Here is a 25890-nt window from a genome sequence, read left to right as displayed (position 1 = left end):
AATTTATGGATGAAAGCTATAAAAACCTTGCAGGCAAAAAAAAAACCAGATTTTATTATTTTTGGATCTGCCTGTGCCTTTAAGGTTGCTATGGTGACGGTACCTGGAGCTGAGCATACGTCGTTTTAACTGCTGACCCCCTGAGAATTCTGATGAGCAGAGTAGAGACTCATTAAGTGTTTCTAGAAGAATCAATGGGTTTAGAAAAAGAAACTAAAGATAATTTTAAGAGCCTTTTTTTTCAATAAAGTATTGACTAAACACAAAATAATGAGCAGTATATGTCTTCATCTTTGGTGCTCTCACGAACCACTCAAAAAGTTTCACGTGCTGTAACTTCTCACCGTGGGAACCGGCCTCCTCTGTTGACTTGTCACTGTCTCCATCCGTGTCCTGCTCAGCGTGCTGCAGACTGATCTTATGGCAAACTTCGAATGCCTGGCCCACCGTCCGCACGATGCGCATTGCCTGCGTCTGCAGAAACACAAAGAACCAAAACAATTATTAGTGTAAATAACTATTCATCCTCAATTTTTAGATGACTTACATCCTCAATTTCATTTAAGCTGGCATGTGAGGAAAAAAACAGCCAAGCAAAGAGGCACAAAGAAAGAACCTCAATGTAGGAAATGTACTGAAATGCTGGTCTGAAAGAGGCAGCTGTTCTCTTTGTTTTTGAGAGCTTGTTTTCAAGCATTCAATGCAGGCTGGGGACCTGAAAAGTGAATTAACGTGAACTGAGCATGTGCAGAATCCAGAATTGAATTCAGAAGCACAAACTGAATAACAACCTGGGAATAATTCAAACAGTATCAACTAAAAACGGGTTTTTAAAAACAGATTCAGTTTGTTTTTCAGTGCATCTTCAGAATGAGTGTTTGAACAGAGCTAAATCTGTACCTTCTTCTTCGATTTGAAGACGTTGCATCTGAAGGAGTTGCTGGAGCTGTCTCTAGCGATGTAGCTGAAAATCTTTAAGTCTTGCGAGTCATGAGACACATAGAAAATTCTGGAAAAATACATCAGCAAATGTGTAAGCAAAAAAAACAAAAACAAAAAAAGGAAATCTTTTAACAGTTTTTTTCTTAGCCAAATCATTGTATATCCTCTTAACTATCAGAAAGATTAAATATTATCCAGTCTTTTTTTTTTGTCCACCAAAATCTACAATTACCAGAGTCCAAACCTTCACATACTCCTGTCACAAATATCCTCAGAGGATGAATTTGCATTGCTGGTAGTCAGAAGGATATAATGTGTACAGATGGGAACAGCAAAGTGACAATGATAAGAAGCAAACGTAGTAATAAAAACATGTTTTATTACAAATCAAAAAAGAGAGTGCAGAAAGTAGCTGAAACCTTATTTTAGTGCTGCTCCTTAATGGAAAAGAAATTATGTCAAAATGAACTTCCAAAAACTTATTTTAGACTCACTGAAGGTTTTCAGCATTTGATGGTTTACATTAGTTACTATTTTTAATGATTGAAAATGTGCTTCAAGCATTTTTTTAATCAACAAAAAAGTCTAAAAAAAAGTCGCACATATGTCATTTCAAACTTCACTAGTATTACTTTTTTTTAAAAAATCATAAAAAGTTAAGGCCCCCAAAACTGTTCCCTGTGGGACACCATAAGTAATGGGGGGAAGTTTGATTTACATTTTATGACTTAAATTTACTTTATTTACTTAGCTTTTATTCTTGTTTTATCCTATTATCACTTTACATATTTTTTTTAATATTGTGAGTTAAATATAATAGAGAAACCCTGTGTTTACAGCAAACTGATTCACTAACACTTAGATATCTGCAATATGTCATGTTGAAATGAACTGATCTCTACCAGAAGAAAATAAAAGTCTAAACTTTTTAAAAAGTAACTTACAGTTGGCTTTATTTTTGGCAAATACTATCTGCTGTGTGATGAGAATTAAAGTAATGTCGACCTTCTTTTTATGTCACACACTTCCTCACTAAGAAACATCTTTTGCCAAATGACAAATCAATAATTTATAAAGCTTCACATCCTCAAGCTGCTGCCGTGTAATTAAACTTGGATCTGACAGATTTAAACATTTTGCAGCAAGTTGACAGCTTAGCATGCACACATATTTTTTTCTTTTTTTCCCCCCCAAGTACAAGAAACACAGTTCATCAAAAATAAATATAATTCAACCGTACAGCAGCACCAGAATAAAATTGGAAAAAGATGTTTCACCTAACATTCCAAGTTATAGATTATTTATGAGGTATGTTAAAGGGAACTGTAAAGAACTCATTCCAGCACCAGTCCTACATGATCCAGAACATGCAAGACTCCATGGCTCTACTGGATGAAATCATCTGAGGGAATTTAATGGATTTCTGAAGGTTTTCCACACATAAACTGACCATCAGACATCTTTTCTGAGAATGTTATCTATTCAAAGTGTGAAGTATTCACTGACCTGTAAATCGGATCGCGCATGATCAACATTTTGCTCTCGTCCCACGTCCATTCTTTTCTCTGCGAGTGAGAAAAAAGATCACTTAGCAAAGACGCTAGCAGTTTTTTTTTGTTTTTTTTGCTGGACCTTAAAGTCCAAATCCGATAAAAATTGTGTTTTGTAACATGTTCTTGTGGCATTTTTCTCAAGATAGAGGACATATTAAAAGAAAATTAAGCTCAAATGTGCATTTCTAAGAGTTTCTTTATTCAAATCATTGTGAATCAGGAGCAGAAGAATAAATGCAGATAGAAAAAGAGCATAATTGAGAAGTAGAAAGTAAGCCTGGAGGGCCACAAGCTCCTTGCTCCGCTACAGGAAGGGGGCGGGGTTACTCTGCGCCAATGGCTCGGCCCACAACTCAAAGGCGAATTTTGAATGAACTACTGCCGCTCTGCAAGTCTATGTCTAAAAAAAAACAAAACATTTAAAAAAAAAATTGGCTAAAAAAACAGCATAATCATGATTAAAAGACCACTGGGAAAGCCTTTAACATTAGATCAAAAGATGATCAGAGTGGGACTTTAAGTACTTTTGGAGCGGAGATGAACAGCTGATCGGCTCCCTCTTACCTTTTGTTTCTTCCTCAGCATCACCTTGACGCCGTCAACAGAAACCATAATGCTGACCTTCTTCTTCTTGATGTTCTTGGCCTTGAATTCGTACTGAAAACAAAAAAAAAATGAAAACAATTATGCTAAAATGCTTGTTTAAACAACAATAATTTGGTAATTATTTGAATAAAAAAACTGACTTTCCCTTTTGCTTTGAAAAAATATAGACAGAAATAGGGGTATTGGCAAGAGTCTGGCAATACGATACATATCCCGATAAATGTCTCACACAATATATTGGAATATATCCCAAAGATTGTATCAGAACAAGTTTTCCCTTGTTTTGAGATTATGTGTTAAAAAAACAAGTGAAAACTAAGCAGTACATGTCTCATAACAAGAAAAACTGTGCGGCTGAGTGAAGATTTAACACAAGCTGGTTCTTGCAAGATCCTGTTGTTTTGGTTGTGATGTAGAGCTGCTCAGAGGCTCAGTGTGCTGTGCTGCTAACTAGCGGTCGGGGGTTAAGGTAGCAAACAAAAGTAAGACACTAAATAATTAATTCAATATTGTCTTGTCAGCATTTTAAATGAATACAAGTATCACCTCTAGTAAGAACTGCTAAATACTGCTTCATTAATAAAGAGTGCAATCTTTTAGAATCAGACCATCATCTACATCTCCTCTAATGTGTCATTTCTTGAATAATTTGTCAACTTTTACTGGGATTTCAGAGAGTTCTGATGTTAAATGTTTGAATCTTTGCCAACTTTATGGTCATATGCCAAACAAAGCTGTCTAGTAAATACAAACAATTGCCCTCTTTAGATAAATGATTAAGTAGGTTATGCGATCGTCTCAGTTGTCTTTACTAACTGGAACAGAAAAAGCTGCATCTGCCTTGGTGACTAACGCCCTGTCAGCTGGGTTAGTGCTCTGCTAAAGAACTTAGAACGTCTGGCCTGTCGACTTAAATCAGGCTCACATTAGAACATGAAGCAAAGTTCAGCTTGGGCTGGATATCAGCGGCCAAACCCCAAAGTGTGTCTGTTTTAGGACAGTGATCCATGGTGCCACTTCATACAAGGTCAAAGATGCAGCAGTTGGATTCAGCTAAAATTGGTCATTATCGGGCTTCATATTTGCTCTCCAAAGTTTAAAGTGACATTTTAAGAAAGGGGGAAGAAAAAAGTGTCATCTTTAATGGCCTACATTTTAGTCACTGACAGCTCGACCGTCTCAAATATGTATCACACATCTTCATTACTTTTTTCTTTTAAGGCCACATTTGCTTAAATCAAGTCACTGAGCGAGCACTTTTAGTTTTCAGGTCACTGTCACATTAAAGATAGAGATCTTTAAGTAGAATGATCCATCCTTGGCGAATCTACCATTTTTATTAGAATATTATTAAAGTCTAAAGATTGACTTTCATAACAAAACAGAAGAAGAGGGAAAGAAGTGGAGTGGACATCGAGTATAAAACCAGTTAGTGTGATGTAGCTGAAAATACGGCTTTCAATCAAAGTTCTTGGTAAATGGGGCTGAATGGTGCTGTAGGGATTAGGACTCTCGCCTCACGGTGAGAATGAGCTGGTTTGAATCCCAGCTGTGTGGAGTTTGCATGTTCTTCCCATGGATCCATGGATTTTCTCCAGGAACCTCAGTTTCCTCACATTCATCATGGGTTAATTGGTGACTCTAAATGGCCCCTGAATGTAGGTCTGAGCAATTGCGTGTTTCTTGGAATGAATTAGCAAACCAAGAACAGTGTACTCCGTCTTTGCCTAACAGTAGCTGGGTAGGCACCAGCAACCCCATGACCCCAACAAGGAATAATTAGGTATAGAAAATAAATAAATAAGAGGCACTCTTCCAAAGAGTGCAGTCAGCATTCTCCATTTCAAGACCATTACAACCCAAATAGCTTAAATACTTTATAAACAATTTTGATTTCAATGAGTTTTATTTTAGACAATGCTAGTAATCTGCATTGATTTGCCTTCACTTTACTACAGTGTTCAGCCAAACTGATGTTCCACACTTCTTTCAACTAGTTAAGCTTATAACTTGATCTTTTTTTTTCGCAAAGATAACTTTTAGAAACACGTCAGCAAGGTTTGGCATCTCTACGGAACATGTTTATCTCTTAGCAGAAAAATGCATGGTATTCAAACTGCTTAAATACATTTCACGTTGAACGGTTGCTTCCTCGAAATCTGTTAATTTCTGATAATGGACCTTATTGGCCATTATTCCACTTATACCATGGTTACTAATAAAATAAATACATCTTTAAAAATCAGGCATCTGGATTATTTTTCTCATTTTGTTTCTCATAGTAGAGGTGTACCTATGATGAAAATTACAGGCCTCTCTCATCTTTTTAAGTGGGAGAACTTGGACAATTGATGGCTGACTAAATACTTTTTTGTCCCACTGTATATGCTGATCATGACAGGATAAATAAAGCATCAGTTCAGAGAGAAAGTTCACATCTTACTGCTTGTTTTTGTCCAGATGAAGCTAAAGTTTTTCTTCAAAGAAGCCATCGAAGTGACATAGAACATTGGGATATTTGACTGGAACTTCTTGTTAGATGTACTTTCTCACTGTCCATTATCAGTTTTTAATCCACACCCAGCAGCCAATCAGAATCAAGTATTCAACCGAACCATGGCATTATGTCTTTTAAATCCTATTAGTTCTTCCCATTCATAGTATTTGAACCTCAAAAGTTCAAAACCGTAGAAAATCTCTTTTGTCGTCAGCAAAATGATTATGAATATTCTAACAGCTGGGCAAGTACAGTGACCGTTTTGTTGTAAAGTTCATTATGTGCTCAAAACACTTCATTTTAAGAAGAAAAAAATGGGTTTTAAATATAAAAACATAAAAAATGTGTTTGCCACTAAGACGTGTACATTGTAAAGTACATTGCACATTTGAAATTCCAAAACCTGTAGCTTCAGGTTGTTCCCAGCAACCACAGACGGAAAACTGGATTTGGGTCTCATTTCTACCCATAAATCTCACCAACATTTATTTTAGTCCTTGTTGGAGAGGATTCATTGCTCTTCATTGTCACCTGGTATGTAGTCCTGGTACATAGGCTTCAACTTAAATAACATAATTGAAGTGAATTGTCTAAGGAAAACAATTATTGCATATTTGTGCTTTATATAATGTAAAATTCACTGGTTTTATTTTTATTATACTGTATTTTGTCTGCATTAATAATGATTCAATATGATTAGATTTTTTTAACACAAGTTGATGGAAAGTATAAAAAATATAATTTAAATCCAAAACCAGAAACTACGTAGATCTAGGGTTAGGGTTATGGAAGGAACAGATGTAAAATCCACTTCTCCTTCAAGTTCAGAATTTCGAAAACACTATCAGGACTGAGAACTACCTTCACCTTATCAAATCTGTGGGAATGTAGTACAGCTCGTTAATAATTGAGGTTTTCTGTTAGTATTCTGCTGAAGCAAAACTAAATTTTGCCATTTCCTTCAAAGAATATAAGCTTTACATTTTTGGGCTAAGTGCTCTAAAATATTTAGGCTTTTAATGCACTTGTTTTTTTTTCATATCAAAGACGTAAAAAACAAACTCATAACACAAGCTCTACACTGATATCTGACCCTGTCCGTCAGGTTGGTAAAGGCATTCATTTGTCTCTGATTACTTTTGATTGTGTTAGCTTTGAGGGGAAGAAATATTAGGAAGAAGAGATTCAATATTTTTGAAAATGTAAATACATTTTAATGATGCAAGATGTTTTTTAAAGCACTAAAGTTCTTAGATTGACACTTGTGTCAGGATCTAATAGTCATTTAAACATAGGTTCTCTGTTTTTTAAGGCAAAATTCACATAGATAATGGCATCGGCGCTTTTCAAAAGTAAGTTGTTAATTTATGTCTATTAAAAAGCATTAATTCACTTGAATTTTCTCTCTGTATTTTGCTGACTTCATTCCTACATCTGTAGACAACACAAAATTTATATTTTGTGTTGTAAATTATATTCATTTTCTCCACATAAAGAATGAATCTCTTGCCATTTATGGTGCAACAGATTCTTGGTGGGATAAAGGATGTTTATGCCAGCCTCATGTTTTTAGAAAACTTTTATTCGAAAAGTGTAGCAGAAGTTTTTGAACCAATTTCCTTTTTCTCCAGCTTAATAGATCAGCAGACACTCAAGATCCAAGACTGAGCAGTGCTATGGGTCAAGTCATTTGTAGGACAGGCTACTCGTGTCTGATACAACGATGCTGTTAAGAGCTGCTGCTGCTTTGGTGTAGATTGGATGAAAGCTTCATCGGTCTTCCCCGACAGCAAAACAATTTACAGGAAGTTCTCGTCACTTCGATCTATTATTAAAGTGTCACAAAGTAGTGATGACTGTGGTGCACAAACTATGGGCAAGAATCTTGGTCCAACACTATAAAAGGTGATGTGGCCACTACAACAGGCATTTAACATGGTCAAAGTACAGGAGATCTTTAAATAAAGTTTGATGAACTTTATTTAAACATGTGCATAATCGAAACTAACAGCCTCAGTATGACATCTCAGTGAAATATAACAAATACTATGTGAGTTTGGTTGTTTTTCACCATCTACTTTTATTGATTCACTTTAATTATTTAGACTGTAAAGACTTCTCACTTTAAATAAACAGACTCAAATTTAAATGTTAAAAAATTCAAACTTTTATTTTTTTTAACTGTGAAAAAGTTTTCTTGACTGGTTTGCATCAAAGTTTGGATAAACTTCCACAGCTGCCAATTAAAATTGTCTTTAGAAGAAAGAAAATTGTCAGCGGTACTGAAAACACAGTCCTAGTGCAAAAGCATTCAATGGAGAAAGGGTCTTTTCCTTTATCAAGAGGCTAATGTTAAAACAATACAGCTTGAAACTAAGTTTTAGTGTTTGTCCAGGAGTTATAAAACAAAGGACCTATCTTCAAACTTTTAATTTGGAGTTCACTGAATCTTGCAATTAATGCTGTTTGGTTAACATAAAACAAAGCTGAATAAAACATTTAAAAAGCCATGTTTATGTGTTGTCAGGGTTTTAAGTAACTGTAATACCAAGAGGGTCTGCCCCCTGGACCATCCGCTAGTCCTGAAGAGCAGTGGAATGCGAGTGCATTGCGGGTCACTGATGCTCACTGTTTAACCACTGAATCCATAGAGAAGTCCACAATAGGCCCTATAGATCGTAACCTAGCAACCTCTTTGTAGTATCCAAGGTTTTGGGGAGTTCTAGAACATTTTGCCACGTTTCTCCCCCTATTTAGAATTCACCAAATGAAGCAGAACTGGATTAAGAAAGAAGTCTAACTCCTAAACATTTGTTGCTCTAAAAATACTTTCATTTTTGAACCAAAGTTAACAGAATTGATACATTGCAAGAATCACCTTTTTTGAAGGAGAATCTCTCCATCGGCTGCTCAGCGACCCAAAGTCTCTGAGTAACCCTGTTTATTGGTTTCAGCCTTGCAGCCACACAGACAGCGACTCCCATGCCCAAGCCTCCAGAGTGAACTGGCACACCCCATCATTAGTCAGCAGGAGTGTGCATGAGGGAGCAATTAGGCTTACAGTTTCCATGGATGACAACCTTGGACCTGATAAGAGCCAGTTGGGTGTTTTTTTGTGTGTGCATGGATCTGAGCAGCTTTCCCTTGCATGAAAACATGATCAAGGTCAATAGGAAGGAGCCTGTTTAACGAGGACTTCTGTTTGGCATCGAGACAAGAACATACTTTCATGGGGTTTGTCTTAAAGACATTTATGCTCCAATAAAATGATGTGTAACATATTTCTTAAGCTTTCACGTTCCACATAGAGTAATGATGTTTTATCTCTGACTTGGAGAGGAAAGCTGGGACTTTCCAAGACCCATGGCTTTCCTAGCCTATGCAGCAAATCTGTTTATAGAAGCTGACAGAGACAATTTATAAATCACTGCACTTTTTAATCCATCAAAGCCACCTAGAAGACATGTTGGTGTACTTGATTGATCATTGAAAAGCCCTTCAGCCTTAAACTGAAGCAACAAGATTTTGGACGCCAAGGCAATTGGATTGCAGACATTTTTGGCAAAGGATCAATGGTGCCTGGTTTTCTGATGAAGCGGTTGTGACGACAGAGGAAAGCACTTCTCGGGCACAGATGTCCTCAAAATGGAACTGACCCCTGCACGAGTGACTCACTAATGGAGATGGGAGAAGAACAGCCAGCCCCGGAGCTCTAATGATGATGGTTCTTCAGGGTTAGTCACACAGGTCAAGAAGGGCAGGCAAATAAAACAAGTAAATATCCACATTCCAAACTGACTCAATGTTAGTTTTTTGACCTGATTTGTGTTTTCAGACACTAACTTGAAGAAGCTTTAACTTCAAAAATAAAGTTAAAACAATCTGGCGTGCCCTCATATCTAAAATTACAAAATTGGAACTTTTACAATGAACTTATTTTTTAATCTTTACATTTTTATCTAAAAGAAAAATAAAGTTTCTCCTTAATCCAAACTTAATAAATATAGGTGAGTATAGGTGAGACTACAGTACATTGAGTAGCAATGTGTTTTCTGTAAAGATACTAACATGTGGAGAAATGTGTTTTACTGACCTGTGGAGTTAGACTGTGGTACATTTTTTAAATCTAGTTTTATATTCAGGATTTATACTGTAAGTCTCTAATTCATTTTTGAGTAAAAGTCAGACTGTTGGTTTATAACTACCAGTTTTTCACTTTAAAGGGCCTATATCATGCAAAATCAACATTTTCAAGCTCCTAAGTTTATTATAATGTTAATTCTTACAGAAAAACAACCCCAAAGAGGTATTTTGATGCTTTCAATCATCTCTGAGCATTCCTTTAAAATACTGCACTCTGAGCACCAGCCCCTTCCATCTCATTAAAACAAGCTGGTCCACATAAAGTGAAGTGAGATTTGTTCCTTCGAGGAAGTGCTGCCAGCTCTGCCCCCCAGGCTAACACAAAAACTTTCGTTTTCTCTGCGGAGGTAGCCCTGATTACCAAAACGCTTTATTTTTATTTGCACATTCATCTTTGCAAAAGTTCGAATGTTGTTTGTATTTGTGGGCAAAAGGTGGTGCCTCAGAGATCAAGTCGTCCTACTTCCAGGTAGGAAAAGAACGCACAAAAATAACTAATATTTCATAAATATATTGCTCTTTAGTGTGCCATAGGTAATATATTATCATATTCATTGATGTAGTTGCTCTGAAAGGGTCAACCAGTCTACCTCTGCACCAAATCTGTCCTAAATTTTTTTTAACCAAAAAAGAAAAAGTTGAAAATAGGCCACCATTCATCTATTTATCTCTTCATTCAAAATGAGTGTAGCAATTAATCGTTTAATTAATTGATTTATCCAACCAGATAAATCTGTCTGGGGAAAGTTGTTAATGAAATGAAATAGAATCAAAAAATAGTTTCAAAATGAAAGGAAAGTATAATTTGGATTAAGGGCATGTAAGTTTATTTTACTATAATGTAAAAATGACCAAGTGCCATCACAGCAAACAACACGCATGTGATGGCAGCAAGAAATGATCAAGCAATCATTATAGGCTAATGTGTGGAATGCACTGACTTTTGCGAAGAAAAGTGACCATAGAGTGTGGTTTAAGGTTCTAAAGATGTTCCATTTGTATTATTTTGATATGGAAAAACAAAAGTAGGCTGAACTTTATGAGACTAAAGTGTGAAAGGATTTGCCATTAATTCTTGTTTACTTGTTTGTTTTAAACAAATACTGTAAACTTAATTATCTTACAAGAAATACAAGGACTCTGGAAAATGTCACCTGCACTGTTTAACCAGATATTTAACTGAGTCACTCTGGTTGAATTTTTGGTTAAAGATGTCTCGGATCAATTTTAGGTAATTGAATCTGATTGAATTAAATTTGACTATGAATCGCCTCGTCAACCACAAATAAAATCTTTGTTAAAATGAATCGTAACACCCCTATCCCTGAACATCTTTCCATCCATGTTTGCATAAACTCCCCAAATAACTTCAAGTAGGAAACAGGATTGAAAATCCTTCATCTTCTTGTGTTCCTAACAACTTACTTACATTAACAGCAGAAGTTTGTGTTGAGGCCGGACTCAGGACAAAAAAGCATTGACAACATTTCTGTGTGAAATCTGCAGAAAGTCTTTTAAAGTATTTCTAGAGTTGTTTTTTTATCTTTTGTTAGGAAATATTTTAAATGAACAGAACAGCTAACTTAAAAAAAAAACTGAAAGAATCTGATCTATAAGATTCATGAATTTTTTAATCAACATTTGGTCTCTTTGATGAAGACTGACAAGACTGTGTGTAAAAGTGACAAGAGGATTGACAGGACTCTTGGGAGACAGCAGGTGGTGTGAACTAAACAAAGGAAAACACGATTCATTAGGTGATCAACCACTTAGTGCAATGTCAAGTTTGAGGTCAACGTATCCCCACATGTTTAGCCCGTTTTACGGGGTCAACCACTGAGTGTGAATCGGGGGCACCATCTGTGCATTACATCAAAATATGCTCCACAAAGCCCCTTACAAGAGGCTTTAAGGGGTGTGACAGTTCATGAAGATCCAGCATGAGTAGCTTAAATCTGTCTGAAAGAAAAGAAGCAGCTCTTTATAGAACTCCACACTTATCAGACAGCAGCTTGATGTGAGCGCTTTTCCCGTCCCATCTGCTTTCTTCCATGTGTAAAAGTAAAAAGCAAGCTAATACATGTTTATTTGGGGATTAGATTAGATTTGTATTCATTTATCAATTCAGATAAAGCGCTTAAAAGCAATCAAAAACTTTACATGTAAAATCAAAGGACTTCCTGTAGATAAGCGGCACTCAGGATGCAGGATAATAAGCCCAAGAATCAAAGCCCTCCAGATAGTGTAACCATGGTTACCATCTGATGTTAAAAATGTAACCCTCCTATCATTCTCGTGGCGGCGCAATAGGAAGAAAGGCAAAGACTATTTATCCCCCAGAGACCATGAGAGTGTGTGTAGCATTAGATGCTGATCCATCCAACATTCTTGGAGTTATTTTAGTAGAGAAACATCTAAATGGCATCAAAAGACCTAAAGTGGTTCGAGATGTAACAAAAGCTTTCTATAAGGCTAGTATTAGAAACAGTATTTATGAATGCTTCAATTCTAGACTGACGAAAGCCGCATAAACATGGAGATTTCTCATGACACATAACTATGACCAGAGGTCTACAGAGAAGGTCAATGAAGAACAATAAAACCCAAAACTACACTGACGCCATGGTTTCAAAAAAACATTAGAGTTGAAGAGAGTGGCTTACATCAAAGCCTCCAAAGTCAAAATGAAGAAGGAGACAAGTCACAAGACAAGACTGCACTCAAATTAATTTGGGATGCAATTATTCAAGGAGGTGAATGACATGAAAAAGTTTGGATTTTAGGAAATTAATTCTGCTCTGGAAACATGCTGATGCTTCTGGCGCGTGTGATTATGAGCTTACGGAGTTTCTCATTTCTCATTATCTATTCAGTTTTTCCACCCTGATGGATTGATGTCTGTGGAAATAATAATGAATGCAAACTAATGCAGTTTGACAAAGTTTCACTACAGCAGGATAGATTGTGATTCATGACATAAAAAGAAAGTCCCAAAGCAGAAATACAGACTTGTTATTGGTTGAACTCAAAAGCCTGTTTAAATCTGGATGCATTAAGTCACTGTAACATGTAACGTGGTTTTGACTAAATGTGTTTACAGATGGACAAGTTTATAACTTGAAAAACATGTAATTAAAAATACTATAAAAGAAGTTTAAAACAAGTAATCAAGCAAGATTTCTTATTCTAACAAATAGAATGACTCAATAGAAGTCTATTTGACTTCTGGGAGCCAGCAGGTACCTCCTATTGGAACGCAAGGAGGGAGTTCTTATTTACTGACAATCAATGAAAACCATTAAAATGATTTAAAGTTCACTCTTATGTTGATATTTTTCAATATGGAAGTAAACACAAATTGCTCTGTGACGCCTGAAATTTTCATGTGAGAGACAGAAACATTTGGTATTATTGTCAACTTTGTGAATAGGAGATGGAATTTAACCAATACAGGTGAAAACTGGCTCACTTTTAGGTGAATTTAATGATATTCTTTGTCACTTAGTGTGAAAAATTCCAATATACCAACAAATTGGAATAAGTTAATGAAAGCGGTAGGCTTTTAGGGCTATAAAACCACAGTGAAAGTGACTGGTTAATGCAGGTCAGGATTTCAGGATGTCAGAACCAGCAGCGTCATTTAACATCCACCTGAACTCAAAGCTTTTAAAGGTCAGCCGCTTCCTGAATGTTTAAACACAAACCTGATACCCTAGAAAAGGACAAAAAAAAGATCTAAGCTTTAATGAAAAAAAGATGGAGCTAGCAAAGCAAAAAATCTGGAGAGACTGAATAACTGGATTGAAAAACCAGCACTTTCATCCCCTTGTTTTTTTTCAGCACACTGGACAGGACAGAAAATAGTGAAATAAAAATGTTCACTAACAGGCAGAGGAAGGCTGGCGAATCCAGACACCTCATACAGCTTGCAGCTCTTTCCTTACTCATTTTCCAGCGAATTATATCAACACAATGGACCAGGCCTCTCTGGCTTCTAATGCTGAGACAGAGCTTGCAGGCAGAGACACAGTTTACACCTGATATGAGTCAATCGAGAGTGTTATGAGGAGAGTCTGGATCACTCACTTGAAAAGCAATATTGGCTCAAACACTCACAGTGTGGTGGTGAGAGAAGAATTTCAAAATAATGGAGAATGGATATTTTTCATTATGATTTCACATTTAAAACAAAAAAGATTAGTTACATTGATCCCGACCAACATTGGAGCTATATCAAATGTATGATGACTTAAATTATAGTATAATTAAAGGTTGAACGAACTTAAGAAGCAACCTGACTTTGTGTGTTATTAAGTGTCAGCATCAAACTAAAAAAGAGGCAATGAAACCACAAAATTGTAACTGCAAAACTGTGGTGGTTCAAATAAATGGTCTGCATTTTTTAAAACAGCCTTAGGAAAAGTATGGTTTTAATTAAAAATCCAAGATCTGTACAAAAAAGTTATGCTATAATGAAATAACTGTTTTTCTGGCTTTGTTTTCCTTTTTAGGGTAGTCTCTAGATATTTTTCTAAATGATGAACTGTTCCAATCATCTGTTTAAATAAAAGTGGTCAAGTATCTGTCAGTATGGTTGACAATTGAGCAGCACTATTTGTTGTAATCGACTAAATGGGACCTTGTACTTCCAAAATTAAAGACAAATTATTTTTTTATTTCAACCTGTAACTTGTAAACCAACCAGTACCATTAAAGTAGTCAATAAGGCAATTATGACACTTATAACAGCAATTACCATATTTTCTAGAGTATAAGTAGGGTCTTTTTCAGTATGGTCAAGAATTTTTTTTTTTTGGCTCCTGCGACTTGCACTCCAGAAAATATGGTAGAGTTTGTGCAGTAAACTAGTGAGACTGTAGACAAAGACATTTTTAAAAAGCTACATATTAAAAGGTCACCTCCTCTTGTTGATTTACTTCTGCTCAGTCAAGAAGAGAAACAAATCATCAGGATTCACTTGAAAGCAAAAGAGAGCCTAGTTTTCAAGTAAATGCAAGTTCACTTGTTTAATCCACAAAAGTGTCCATGTGAGGTTTTACACCAGCAAAACAGAGCAGACCATCTAAATACATTTACTCTGGCATGAACCCACAGCCCAATGTGATAACACGCTAAACTTCTATGGTCCGAATCATCTGCTACCATTCTATTTGTCACTTTTAGATAGATTTTGATCAACACAAAACCGTCCAACTTGGATTTTGTGTTTGCATGCTTGGCTTGCCCGGTAGAATGGTCAAGACTTGTCTTAAAGGAAGTTTAGCCTCAGGCTTTGAAGCCTGATTGAGTTTGTGTCTTTAGAAACACGTCTTTGAGAAGAGACTTGTTTTGGGTGAATCTGGGGTCATCTACTCGTCTACGCCTTGATTAATTGTGAAGGTGAAACAAACAAGATTGAAGCAGAACTTTAGGAATTCACATTTTTAAAGGCTCCAGAACATCTAATCAGATACATTCACTGAATACAAAGACAGGTGGATTGATTTAGGAATATTTCATGATATTGTTATGTCATTAATTAGGATAAAAAATTAGTAAATACATTTTTGAAAAGCCATTTTATTCAATCAGATAACATGTGCATGTTAATTTGAGAAAAATTTAATTACCTATTTAAGAATAACCTATAAAAAAATATTTTTCCAATAATTAAAGTGGAAAATTCATTTTTAAATTGTAAAAACTACTTTTGATAAAGAAAAAACTTAATAAATAAAGAAATAAATGTAAAATTGAAAGTGCAGAGTCTACTGTGATTATAGTAGTATTAAAAGTTTTTACAACATTGCTAAGCTAAAACAGGCAGACGGACTTCTGCTTGTGAAACTGTTCCGTTATCTGTTGCCTAAAAGCTCAAAATAAACCAGTAAAATTGGCCATGGTCTCTGAAGTTACTCTTAATCATTAATAATTTAATCCTTTTTTTGGCAAAAAGAATCCTATTCTTTACAGGCACCATCACATCTACTACAACTGATATATAGGTCACTTACTATATTGTTGTGCCTATGTGCCAATAGGCTTGAAATGCAAACAAAGCCCCCCTCTTTTAATGGTCGTTGCCGGCTTTAATGCAGCATATCCTACATTTACATATGTGGTGTCCAGCTGGTTTTCTAGGACATGTGGGATATGTATGTCTGAAACACAAAAACAAAGCCTTGCTCACGTTTGTGACCTGTTCAATAATGCAAGGCAGCATTGTGTTACCCTCGGTGCATTAATCCCTTGGTTTTTTTGTGGGTTTAGGAGTAAAACCCCTTTTTAATGCATTTTGACATGAATGCACGAGCATATCTTGGACGGTATCGTTATTCTACTGGGGTTTTTAAGAGGCTGAGGGGTAAGAGATTCTTAACAAAGTCCAACCAAAATGCAAAAATATACAACTCTTTCCAAAAATGTGAATTATTCAGTTTTTTTTTATCATTTGACCTCATCCTCAATGACAAGCCAGTGAGTACCTGAATAACTGCCAAACACTGGATGCTGGTGTTGGCCCTCTGTCTATAGATGGAGCCAATACTGTCTAATACACACTAAATACATGAGTGTTGAGAAGGTGTCCAGTTTCAATGTTAAACCAATGAACAGCTTCACTGAGACTTCCAGCAGTGAGAATTTCTTGTGTCAACAGTAAAAATGTTTACATGGGGCACAAATTTTTGAGTTTTAAAACCATAACTTGCATCAACCAATGAGGAACTCAGCTTTAGCAGTGACATGCTGATGATGCAATCAGTGGGTGGAGTCTAAAACAAGCGTGGAAAAGCTCATCGTTGCAATTTGTGCCTATCCCAAACTTTCATATTTGTATCTTTTCTTTTTATTTATTTCCTTTGCAGACTAACGCAGGACATTAAGTTGTCAAACTGGGCCAGACAGAAGTACCACTGAAAGCGGTCGTCATTCGAAAGCAGCTCCTGGGAGTATCTCTAAATGATCTTGTGAACCCAGACACAACGAAGTGCCTGCTGGCATCTTTGTAGAGCTCTCCAACATGGATACATCCAAAGTACACAATCAACATCCTCCATGTTTTCTACAATATAACAATGAGCTCATAAAAAAAAAGTGAAAAACCTTTAAACACACACAGAATCAAGGGTGTCTGGTTATGAACACACTTTTGTACAAGTGTCTAGGAGCAAAAACAAGCGATGGGTGAAAATTACATGCGCAAAGTATGTTTGGAGTGAATGCAACAAAAGAGTACTGGTAGCTTAATAATGCTGTGAAACTGTAACTAGCCAATACTGGCTAAAAGAAGTTTGCTAATGCTATCTTAAGTATGTTTAACTTGTCAACGGTATTTAACTGTACCTTGCCAGAAATTGTTCAAATTAGCTTGATAGCCATAGTTAATTCTAATAGCAAGCTCTAATATGATGCTAATTTTCTTGCTATTTTATAGAATTAGCAAGATCCATGTGTATTAGGCCTAGACAATAAATTGCAAAAGTATCGTTATCGTGCTATCAGCCAGTGTGATTTGTGTATTGCAAAAGATGGCATAAACAGTGATAAGTGGTTGCCTTAAATGTTTACACGTTTACTAATTTGATCTCATGGCAACTTGAAGAATTTCAAATAAAGCCCATAACGCTTTTGACCAATCGGATGGACTTCTTTTTATGTTAGATGCCAACCTTCAGTGTAGAAGTGGGTTATTTGAATCATATTTTGAGTCATGTAGACTTTTAATTAAATAAAACTGTTTACAGTGAAATGGAAATGATGTATTAGTTGTTTTTTGTCATGTATCGCAAGTCATATTGTCATCACAACATTGATCACTACTATCTAAGCTAAGTTTTTCTCATTTCCTGCAAACTTAATGTAGTATATATTTCACAAGATAAAAAGTTTTCAGTAATTTTTGAAGCTAAAAGGCACAAAAAAGATAAGGTAAAGCACTCCTCTGAAATCTCTGACAGGTCCAGAGTGACCATCTTCTCATGACATCCACCTAGAAGACAGCGAGCTCTCAGAAGGGCCGCATTTAAGAGACTTGTCCAAAACCAAAAAGCATAACAGCAGACAGGGAATTCTCAGGAGACAGCTCTTAAAAAAACAGCTGAAAGAAAGCAAGCTGAGGAAACCAGAGTCTTGGTTTTCTGTGGAAGGGAGCTGGATCCTGATGGACATGCGATGGAAGCTTAAAATCCCATTAGAGCTGATCAAAATTCAAAAAAGGGAAGCGAGCATAGTCTGCCCTCAGCCTAAAATCTATTCCTGTCAGCACAGAGTAGAGAGCCAGAAACAGACTAAATGGAGAGGGTCTATTTTGGTCGGAGGAGAGTGAGTGGATGGAAAGAAAACATCAGTGAAGAGGGGGGGGCTTCAAAATAAGCAACTAGGAGAAAGACAAGAGATGTGTGTGGAGAGAGGAATCACTTGGTTGCAAGTCAAAAAGAAGGTTGATGTAAAAGGGGAATGTTTGTGAACATCCACCATCATTTTCTGAGGCAATGAGCCGTGGAAGACACAGACTCTTTTCCATGTGGATGAAGCAACACCAGCCTTTGTTATTCAGCCTCGTTAATCAATTTTGGAGGTTGTTAGAATGCAAGAGTTCACCCACACACATACAAATATGTCTAACCCGCACTTTCTAAGCCACTGGTCAAACTGAATGAAGCCAAGTCTTTTAAACTAGCACAAGGACCAGTGAGCCATAATGAGGAACCGCTTAACAAAACGCTGCTCTGAAAAGATCCACAGGACAGAAAATTGCTTCCTTTCACTTTCTCGCTGTGGGAGTGGCAGGAGCGCGAGTATGTGAAACGGCTGAAGACTCCAGTCGGCAAGCATGGATCCTCTGCTCCGTCAAACTGTCAGCTCTTCTCCCCCTCTCATCTCATGTTTGCTGCTGTTTCTTCGCCTCAACTGAGACTAAAGAGATTAGCTGAGGGAAGTGAAACCGCGGCAGCTCTGCCAGCCTGCACACAGCTCCGCTTCACTCCAGGACTTGCTCCCAGGTCTCTGCCATCCGTTCACTCCTCACTTGTATTCCAACTCCACTGAGATTCTTCTCAGCCATCAAGCTTTTGGAATTAAACTTTTGAATTAAGGCCAAGGGCTTTTGTGAGAAAAAAAACAAGGAGGAGTGAGGAAGGTTGGTCGATATTCATCCATACAAAGTTAATTGTATTTGATTTGGCAAACAGGTCCAAACAGGCTGCCTTTAAAACACTTGAGTGTTTGCTTTTACAGGGTGTAGGTGCAGTAGAGTTCACTAAAGAGAAGGGTTTGGCCAAAAAAAAAAAAAATCCCTTGCTTTTCTTCCTCCCACATCACAGTCTCTAGAAACAGACTTAATTTGAAATTCATAAACAAATATTTCAATTTTCACATCACTCCAATAAGGTTAGATAAAAGCAAAAATGTATGATTTTAAAACGATTGCAACTAATAAAAAAATTAATCAACTGGTTAACAGTGGAAATAGTATTAATTTCAAATTTTTCAAATTAAAAGTATCTTTTATTAAATGTAATTCCCAATAGAAGCGTCTGGATGGCTGAGTTGGGTGCATACAGGATTGGTGCTTGGGAAATCAGGTTTTGTTTTCATGGGGGTGCGATGTGCTTGTTCCAGTGATGGTCTCTGGGTAAGACCCTTCATGCTACTTGGTCTCCCGGTGCCTGTCCCCAGCCAGGTTGAAATACAGGGTTGTGTCAGGAAGGGCATCCGGTGTAAAACTCTCTGCTAAACGTGAACAACAATAAACATTTTTCTAAAGTGAAATTGCAGGAATTAACACACAATTATTTAATGTCAATTAAAATTGCTTGCTTCATAATTTTAGACAAGCTTGATAAAACTTTTGCATGAAACCTGAGAAGTTACTAAAGAACTATCGTATATTTTTTTACGTATTTTTATTTATTTAGCTAGTTTTATGATAAATTGTGATTTTTACCAGTATGGAAGACATTAACTCATACTAGCCACCAACTGTTTTCATTCTACCATCATAACTAATTACATTTATTTAAAAAAAAATGAGCAAAGCTAAGTGGTTTAGTCTGGTGTCGATCTATCGTAGGACAAAAAAAATTTTCCTATTCATGGTATCTTACCTGTTCTGTGACCCTGCTCCTTTATTCAACCCTCAAAAGATCCATCACGGTTTATAAATACACAAAATCTTCCAATAATCTGGTCAAAAAGTGTCATAATCTGACTGGAATAGTCTAAAGTGGTTGCCCTGCCCCTGGGCCTTGGACTAGTACTGGCATGCACAAGAAAAAGTAAAAAAAGTAAATAACTTTCAGTAATTCAGTTGTATTTATCATTTGATTTTTGATGTAATTTGTTTTTGGACGCTCTCCACTACATCCATGACTTGTCCCAAGATGTTACACAAATTAAAATGATGAATATATGTTGTTCACATTGAGATCTAGTCAACCAAACTCAGATTTTCCATTCATCTCTAAGATGTTTAATCCATTAGATTTTGAAAAATGACTTTGTGTTTCAGGTTGGAGTTGGAACGCAAAGCTAATTCATCTGATGCAACTTTTTTAGCAAAGTCATGGTTTTTAACAGACACCATGTCAATATGAAGAGGTATTAGATTTTGTCGGGGATAACCTGCTCATACCTGCTTGGGTTTTCTGAGCCAGCCTCCAGCATTCTCATCCCAGAGTTCATGTTTACATTCCAACTTCATTGATTTGTTCAATTTTTTAATAATTTTACACAAAAGTGAAGTGATACAGCCTCTGCCTGCACGCTTTTTAAAGACAGAACTGAGGATTTCCCCGAAGAGTTCTAAAATAAGTATTCCTAAAAGCTAAATGCACTTTGTGGCTTTACGGGAGCTCAGACAACAAACTTGTGCATATTGGATCTGCTGTGGATAAAAGCCCTGTCATGTCATGTCTAAGCCAAGTTTATGTAGTGACTCACGCTTAGATTACAGAACCACCATGACGGATTTGTCGCCGTCGGGCAGCTTGAGGGAAAAACAACTAATTCACTGTACGACAAATGGAAGTATGACTCAAAAATTGTCGAAAGACAAAGTCACTTAAAGAAAAGAGCAAATAGAAATATTTTGGGCATAAAAGGATAAATTGGAGAAATACAGATAAATAGAAGTTATCTGATAACATGAACGATGCAAAAAGCTCGTAAACTCAGAAAAGCCACAGCCCAGCAACATGGCTGTTTTATTCTTTGTATTTCTCCATCAAACGCTGCGCTCTGTTATCCAGCGCTCAGCACATGCATCACTGCCCTCTCCAAACACATCTCATCTGACAGCAGCCCACTCTTGTTGTGTGTGTGTGTGTGTGATCACTCCAATTCTCAGGGTAGCTTCAAGTCTTCTTCAGAAGAACTCTAAAAGATTCTGGTTATATCGACCTTTAAGGTTGGAGCAATTTGGGGGTTTTTGGTTGCAAGTTATTCTGGTTTAACATTTTTCTGCCCTAAAGCAACACCACCTCAGACTTCTTTCTGAACGAGCCAGCGCTTTTCCTACCACCAAAAATCCCATGCAGAAATGTTAACTCATTTTACATTTATGGATAACTTTGCTTATAAATTGTCAAAACCAATTCAAGTACACACTTTCGTAATTTACTGGAGACAGTAAACTTCCAGTTTCTATTGTAGTTTTCTGTAATAATTCATAGTTTTTGTAGTTTGAGGTATTTTCTGTGTTTGTTATTTGTGTTGGCTTTAGTTTCAGGCTCAAAAAATAAACTATTTTCATCTTCTAGACTGTTATAACCTTTCAAAGAGTCAGCCCAACATCGACGGTACCAAGGATTTCCCAATATTTTGAAGGCAACTCATTTATAGCTAACAACAGAACCAGAAGGTGAAACCTGAAAGCATTTAACAGTTATTGGTTGTGAAGGATTTTACAGCTTTTTTATGCACTTTAACTTACATAAACTTATGTGATTTGTACAGCTAAAGAACAAGAATCTTAAAAAAAAAAAAAAAAAAAAAACGACTGTGGAATACTAACAACAACGTATAAAAATACAATTTAGTCATATTGGTTTTCTGGTTGTAATATCTACAAAATAATGCTAAAACTATGAAAGCAATGACTGACGTTGTTACCTTTATTTGACAGTTTCATTGGTACCAACAAAGCTGTCACTTGTGTACTCTTCTTACCCTGATTCTCCTCATAGCTGCCACGATCTCCATCCGACTGTTGGGCCTCGGTACATCCAGACTTCCCACGTACTGTGGCAAACAATTCCACACAAACACACATTAGTAAAACATTAAGGCGTCAAAATCCCACACGCTTTTAACTACCATAACCCTTCGACTGTTCACGCAATTAACGTAATCCAGCAGATTCTGATGCGGAGAAAAGCAGCTTTGCGCCGATGTTCCATAATATTTCACAGACAAATCAGAATCCCCTGGTTTGCGTTGATTGAGAAACAGTTTACTACTGTCTTACACAAGACGGTACTAAGTCTTAAATATCAACACAAAGCTGCTTTTCTCTGCTTCAGAATCCATTGGAACTTAATGTTAAAAAGTTTTGGTAGTTCAAAGAATGTCTGGTGTTAATGGGTTAATGGACAACAGTTGAGAAATTCATTTGTACAACAAACCTCTAAGTGATGGTTTGAGCAAAAAGACTTTTTCCCAAGCATCTGCTCCTTGTTTAAAAAGATTATTATTTTTATTTTGATATTTGCTGAATGATAAATAACAGTTCACAGAGAGAATGCAGGGAATTTTCAGGCTGATTTAAAAAAAATATTACCCTAGAAAAACCCAAATATTGATCTGAGTCTCCCAACAAAGCACCCACATCTTTATTTTGAAGGATAATCCCTTAAATTCAATCCCATTTCTACCACTTTTATCCTCATCTTGTTTATAATACCAATCTCCACTGAAGCCAATTTTGTCTGAACATTTCTACTACCTTTTTCTACCTCAGAGTCCGCTGGAATTACGTTAATGCAACTGTCAAGGGATTTCCATTATGATTGACATTTTTTTCCTCTCAAATTAGAATAGTGCGTCCCTATCCCTTACAAAATAATGTATTTAAAGTTTAAAGATAAACCACAAATGAGCAAACAACTTCCCTCCTATAGAGCCAATTTCTGCATTACAACATTTAGGTACTTCTATTGTTTATGTTACGCTTCTATTTCAGTCAGAGTTCTTTCTGCCATGGGATGAGTAACATAGTTTTGCCTTTTTCATAAGCTGGGTTGCATAAATTTGAATTCACAAGAGGCACATGTTGCTTTTGATGTTGTTATTTTGACTTCAGCTCACAATGTGAAGAAAGCTAAATAATCCTGACTTTGCCCTGGGTAATGAAAATGTATTCTGTGACCCATTTCCTTGTGCTCGTTCACAGTTTAGTATTATAGATACTGACTAAGCTCTTTCTCTATCAAAACATTATAAAATCCTGCATATGTGTGATTGTTTTTCACCTTGGAGTTGTAGTGTGACATGAAATGAAAGCAACAACAGTTTGTAGGCTTTTAAAGTGAAAGTTAAGAATCTTTCTTATTGACTCTTCAACTTATGGTATTTAAGTTTTAATAAACCATTTGGAAATATTGGTTTCAATTGATGTATGTAAAGTTTGCAGATCTAGTCTGTAATTATTTTCTGGGTGTTGACAAAACCTTTGCTTCATAATATAATGTACTCTCTACATGTGTGCTCCTGCCTGTAGTAGTTCTTGTACCACCACTAAGAAAAATGCAAACTTTTCATTGGACTGGCTGTAAGGGTAACAGTGATGTAAAGAAAAAAATAATAAAAACAGTAACCAGTAAAATTACTCCATTACTAAAAAAGGTTACAGCGTTATCAAATTATGTTACTTTAAAAACTGCTAAAAAACTGCAATTGAATTGTAATGACTTTTTCCAAATGTCATGTAATTTATGTTGAGGAAACTTAGTTGATGTAGTGGGAAGAGGCCAAATATTTGTGATCAAATGAGAAAAATTTATTCAGCAGCTTTATTCTTAATCTTTTTTATACTAATAGTATTAGTGTTGAATAATGGTCAATATATAATGAAGAAAATTATAATTTTGTAAATTAAATAATAATTCTGGTTTAACAATAAATTTATGAAACTTGTACAAACTGAATAGAAAATCAAAATTTTTGCATTTTAATTTACACTAATAAAAATACTTTTTCTGGTAACTAGTTACTTTTACTACATAGTAATTAAGTTAGTGATCTAATAACTTTTATGAAAGTATAACAGTAACTATAAATGATTATTTTTTTTAAATAACATTCCTGAAAAGATGTTCTACAATCATTAGCAGCTGGTACAGTAGTGAATTCGAACTAAAATACACTAATTTCCTGATATGTAGGATGCTAATGCACAACTAGCTTATCAATGAAGTTGTATTGCATCTCTTAAAAATACATTTGAACATTTGCACAAAAAATATACTAAAATGTCAAGTTTAAACTTTTTTTTTTTTTGCCATGTTGTCTAACAGTTTTCGTTCTTAAAAACCCACCACAGTGACAATTGTGTTTTTGGTGTTCTTCTACCTTTCTTTTTCATAATGGAGGACATATTTAAAAGTAGTTAAGATTAAAAACTACATTTCTGAGTATTTTTTTATTCAAATCAAGATGGATCAAGAGCAGATAAAAGCCTAAGGTTTGAAAAAGTCTGGGCCATGGGCGGGAAAAAGTATCCCCTCAACTCCAGTATCCACTTATGGAAATAAATAGACCCGTGTACGTCTTCATTTTCCTTGTCTGAGATGGCATCTGTCTCTAAACTGTATCACCGTTTTTAGCAATGCTAATGTTAGCTTAGGCTTGTGAGAGGCTACAAGCTAGCAGGAAAGAGTGTAAATAAAAGCATACTGGGAAATTAGCTGAGGGTAGATATATATATATATATATACATTTAAAGTCACATTTCAAATATTGTTTTTCCTATTGTAAAAGTTTTAACTGAGCTACAAATAAAGATTTAAAAAATGTTAATTCATTTGGGGTCAAATTTGTGTTGAAAATATTGTGGGGGAAATTGATTTAAATGTTTTTTTTTTTTTTTCAGCTAAAAAAATAAAATTAAAAAAAGAAAAAAAGAAAGAAAAAGGAGGCAAGAGGGGGGCATTTTTAGCGTTTGCCCTGGGCCCCAAAAACAGCTAGCGCCGCCCCTGCTAGCACTGGTTAATGATTTAACAATGTTTGAACTAAAAAAAATACAAACGCAAATGTGTACTTAAAAACAGGTGCTGCGTTCATGGTACTTCAAAAGTTAATGCGGAGGGGAAAATAGAAACACCGTCAAAAAGCTGGTTTGGAAACACATTTTGGAAACAAATTTTCTGTGTGAAGGCGCGTTAGTGTAGTTTTAGACAGAAAAAAAAAAACTTCCCGGAGAGGAGCCCGCCTCTAGTGCACCTGCTCCTCTACCAAACCCCACGTTCAACGGCTGCGGGACACACATGTGTTTGAATAAAACATAATTCAGATGTAAATTCTTGCGAGTTCACCTTGGCTTGGAAATGTATGCCATGCTGGTACGCCTCCTCGTTGTGCAGCGGCACCCTCGAGTCCGCCACGTCGTCCACCAGGTTGTACCTGTTCCTCGCGGGCATCCCGGGGCTCCAGCCGAGGACCCCGCGAACAGGAACCGCAGTTCAGCAACTAAAATCCCCGAATCCCAAACGGTACAGCCTCCATGTCTGCGTCCAAGACGGCTCCAAGAAGAAGTAGTCCGCGGTGGGAACGCATTGTTAGAGCTCCAGACGTCCCGTCCTCAAGGATAAAAACACAACTGCCAGCGCGGCTTTTTCCCCCTCTCTCTCTCTATAACCCCCCCTGGAGACTCCTGTTATCCTCACCCGCAGAAAGATGTCTGCCCCCTGAAGTCCCCCGGGAACCCCCCTGCTGCTGCTGCTGTGCCCCCTCACTATTGATGCAGGACCCTCGCGGAGGTACGTTTGAAATTCCGTCCTGGACACAGGAGGGGGGACGCTGCAGCCGCCGGTCCGCCTCTCCCTCCCTCCATAAAGTACAAAGCGGGCCCCTCATTGGAGAGAAGTTCCCAGGAATGACGCAACCCGGAGCCGGGAGGCCGGACTCAGTCAGTGCCCCCTCCGGGACCAGAAA

General features: G+C 36.6%; 1 protein-coding gene across 1 annotated transcript in view; it reads right to left on the bottom strand.

Moving 5' to 3' along the window:
* Positions 1 to 25837, bottom strand: part of si:dkey-34e4.1 (carboxyl-terminal PDZ ligand of neuronal nitric oxide synthase protein) — a 43934-nt gene extending 18097 nt beyond the window's left edge. Inside the window, exons 1-6 of the mRNA XM_024257713.2 lie at positions 25272 to 25837; positions 21910 to 21981; positions 3060 to 3152; positions 2449 to 2507; positions 901 to 1009; positions 345 to 474 (exon numbers count right to left, since the gene is read on the bottom strand). Of these exons, the coding sequence (XP_024113481.1) occupies positions 345 to 474; positions 901 to 1009; positions 2449 to 2507; positions 3060 to 3152; positions 21910 to 21981; positions 25272 to 25376 (568 nt within the window). The 5' untranslated portion in view covers positions 25377 to 25837. The remainder of the gene's footprint in view (positions 1 to 344; positions 475 to 900; positions 1010 to 2448; positions 2508 to 3059; positions 3153 to 21909; positions 21982 to 25271) is intronic.
* Between the last annotated feature and the right edge of the window lie 53 nt (positions 25838 to 25890).

This window comes from Oryzias melastigma, linkage group LG12, assembly GCF_002922805.2.
Source record: "Oryzias melastigma strain HK-1 linkage group LG12, ASM292280v2, whole genome shotgun sequence".
NCBI classification, from domain to species: Eukaryota; Metazoa; Chordata; class Actinopteri; order Beloniformes; family Adrianichthyidae; genus Oryzias; species Oryzias melastigma.
This window is presented reverse-complemented; position numbering and strand designations above follow the sequence as displayed.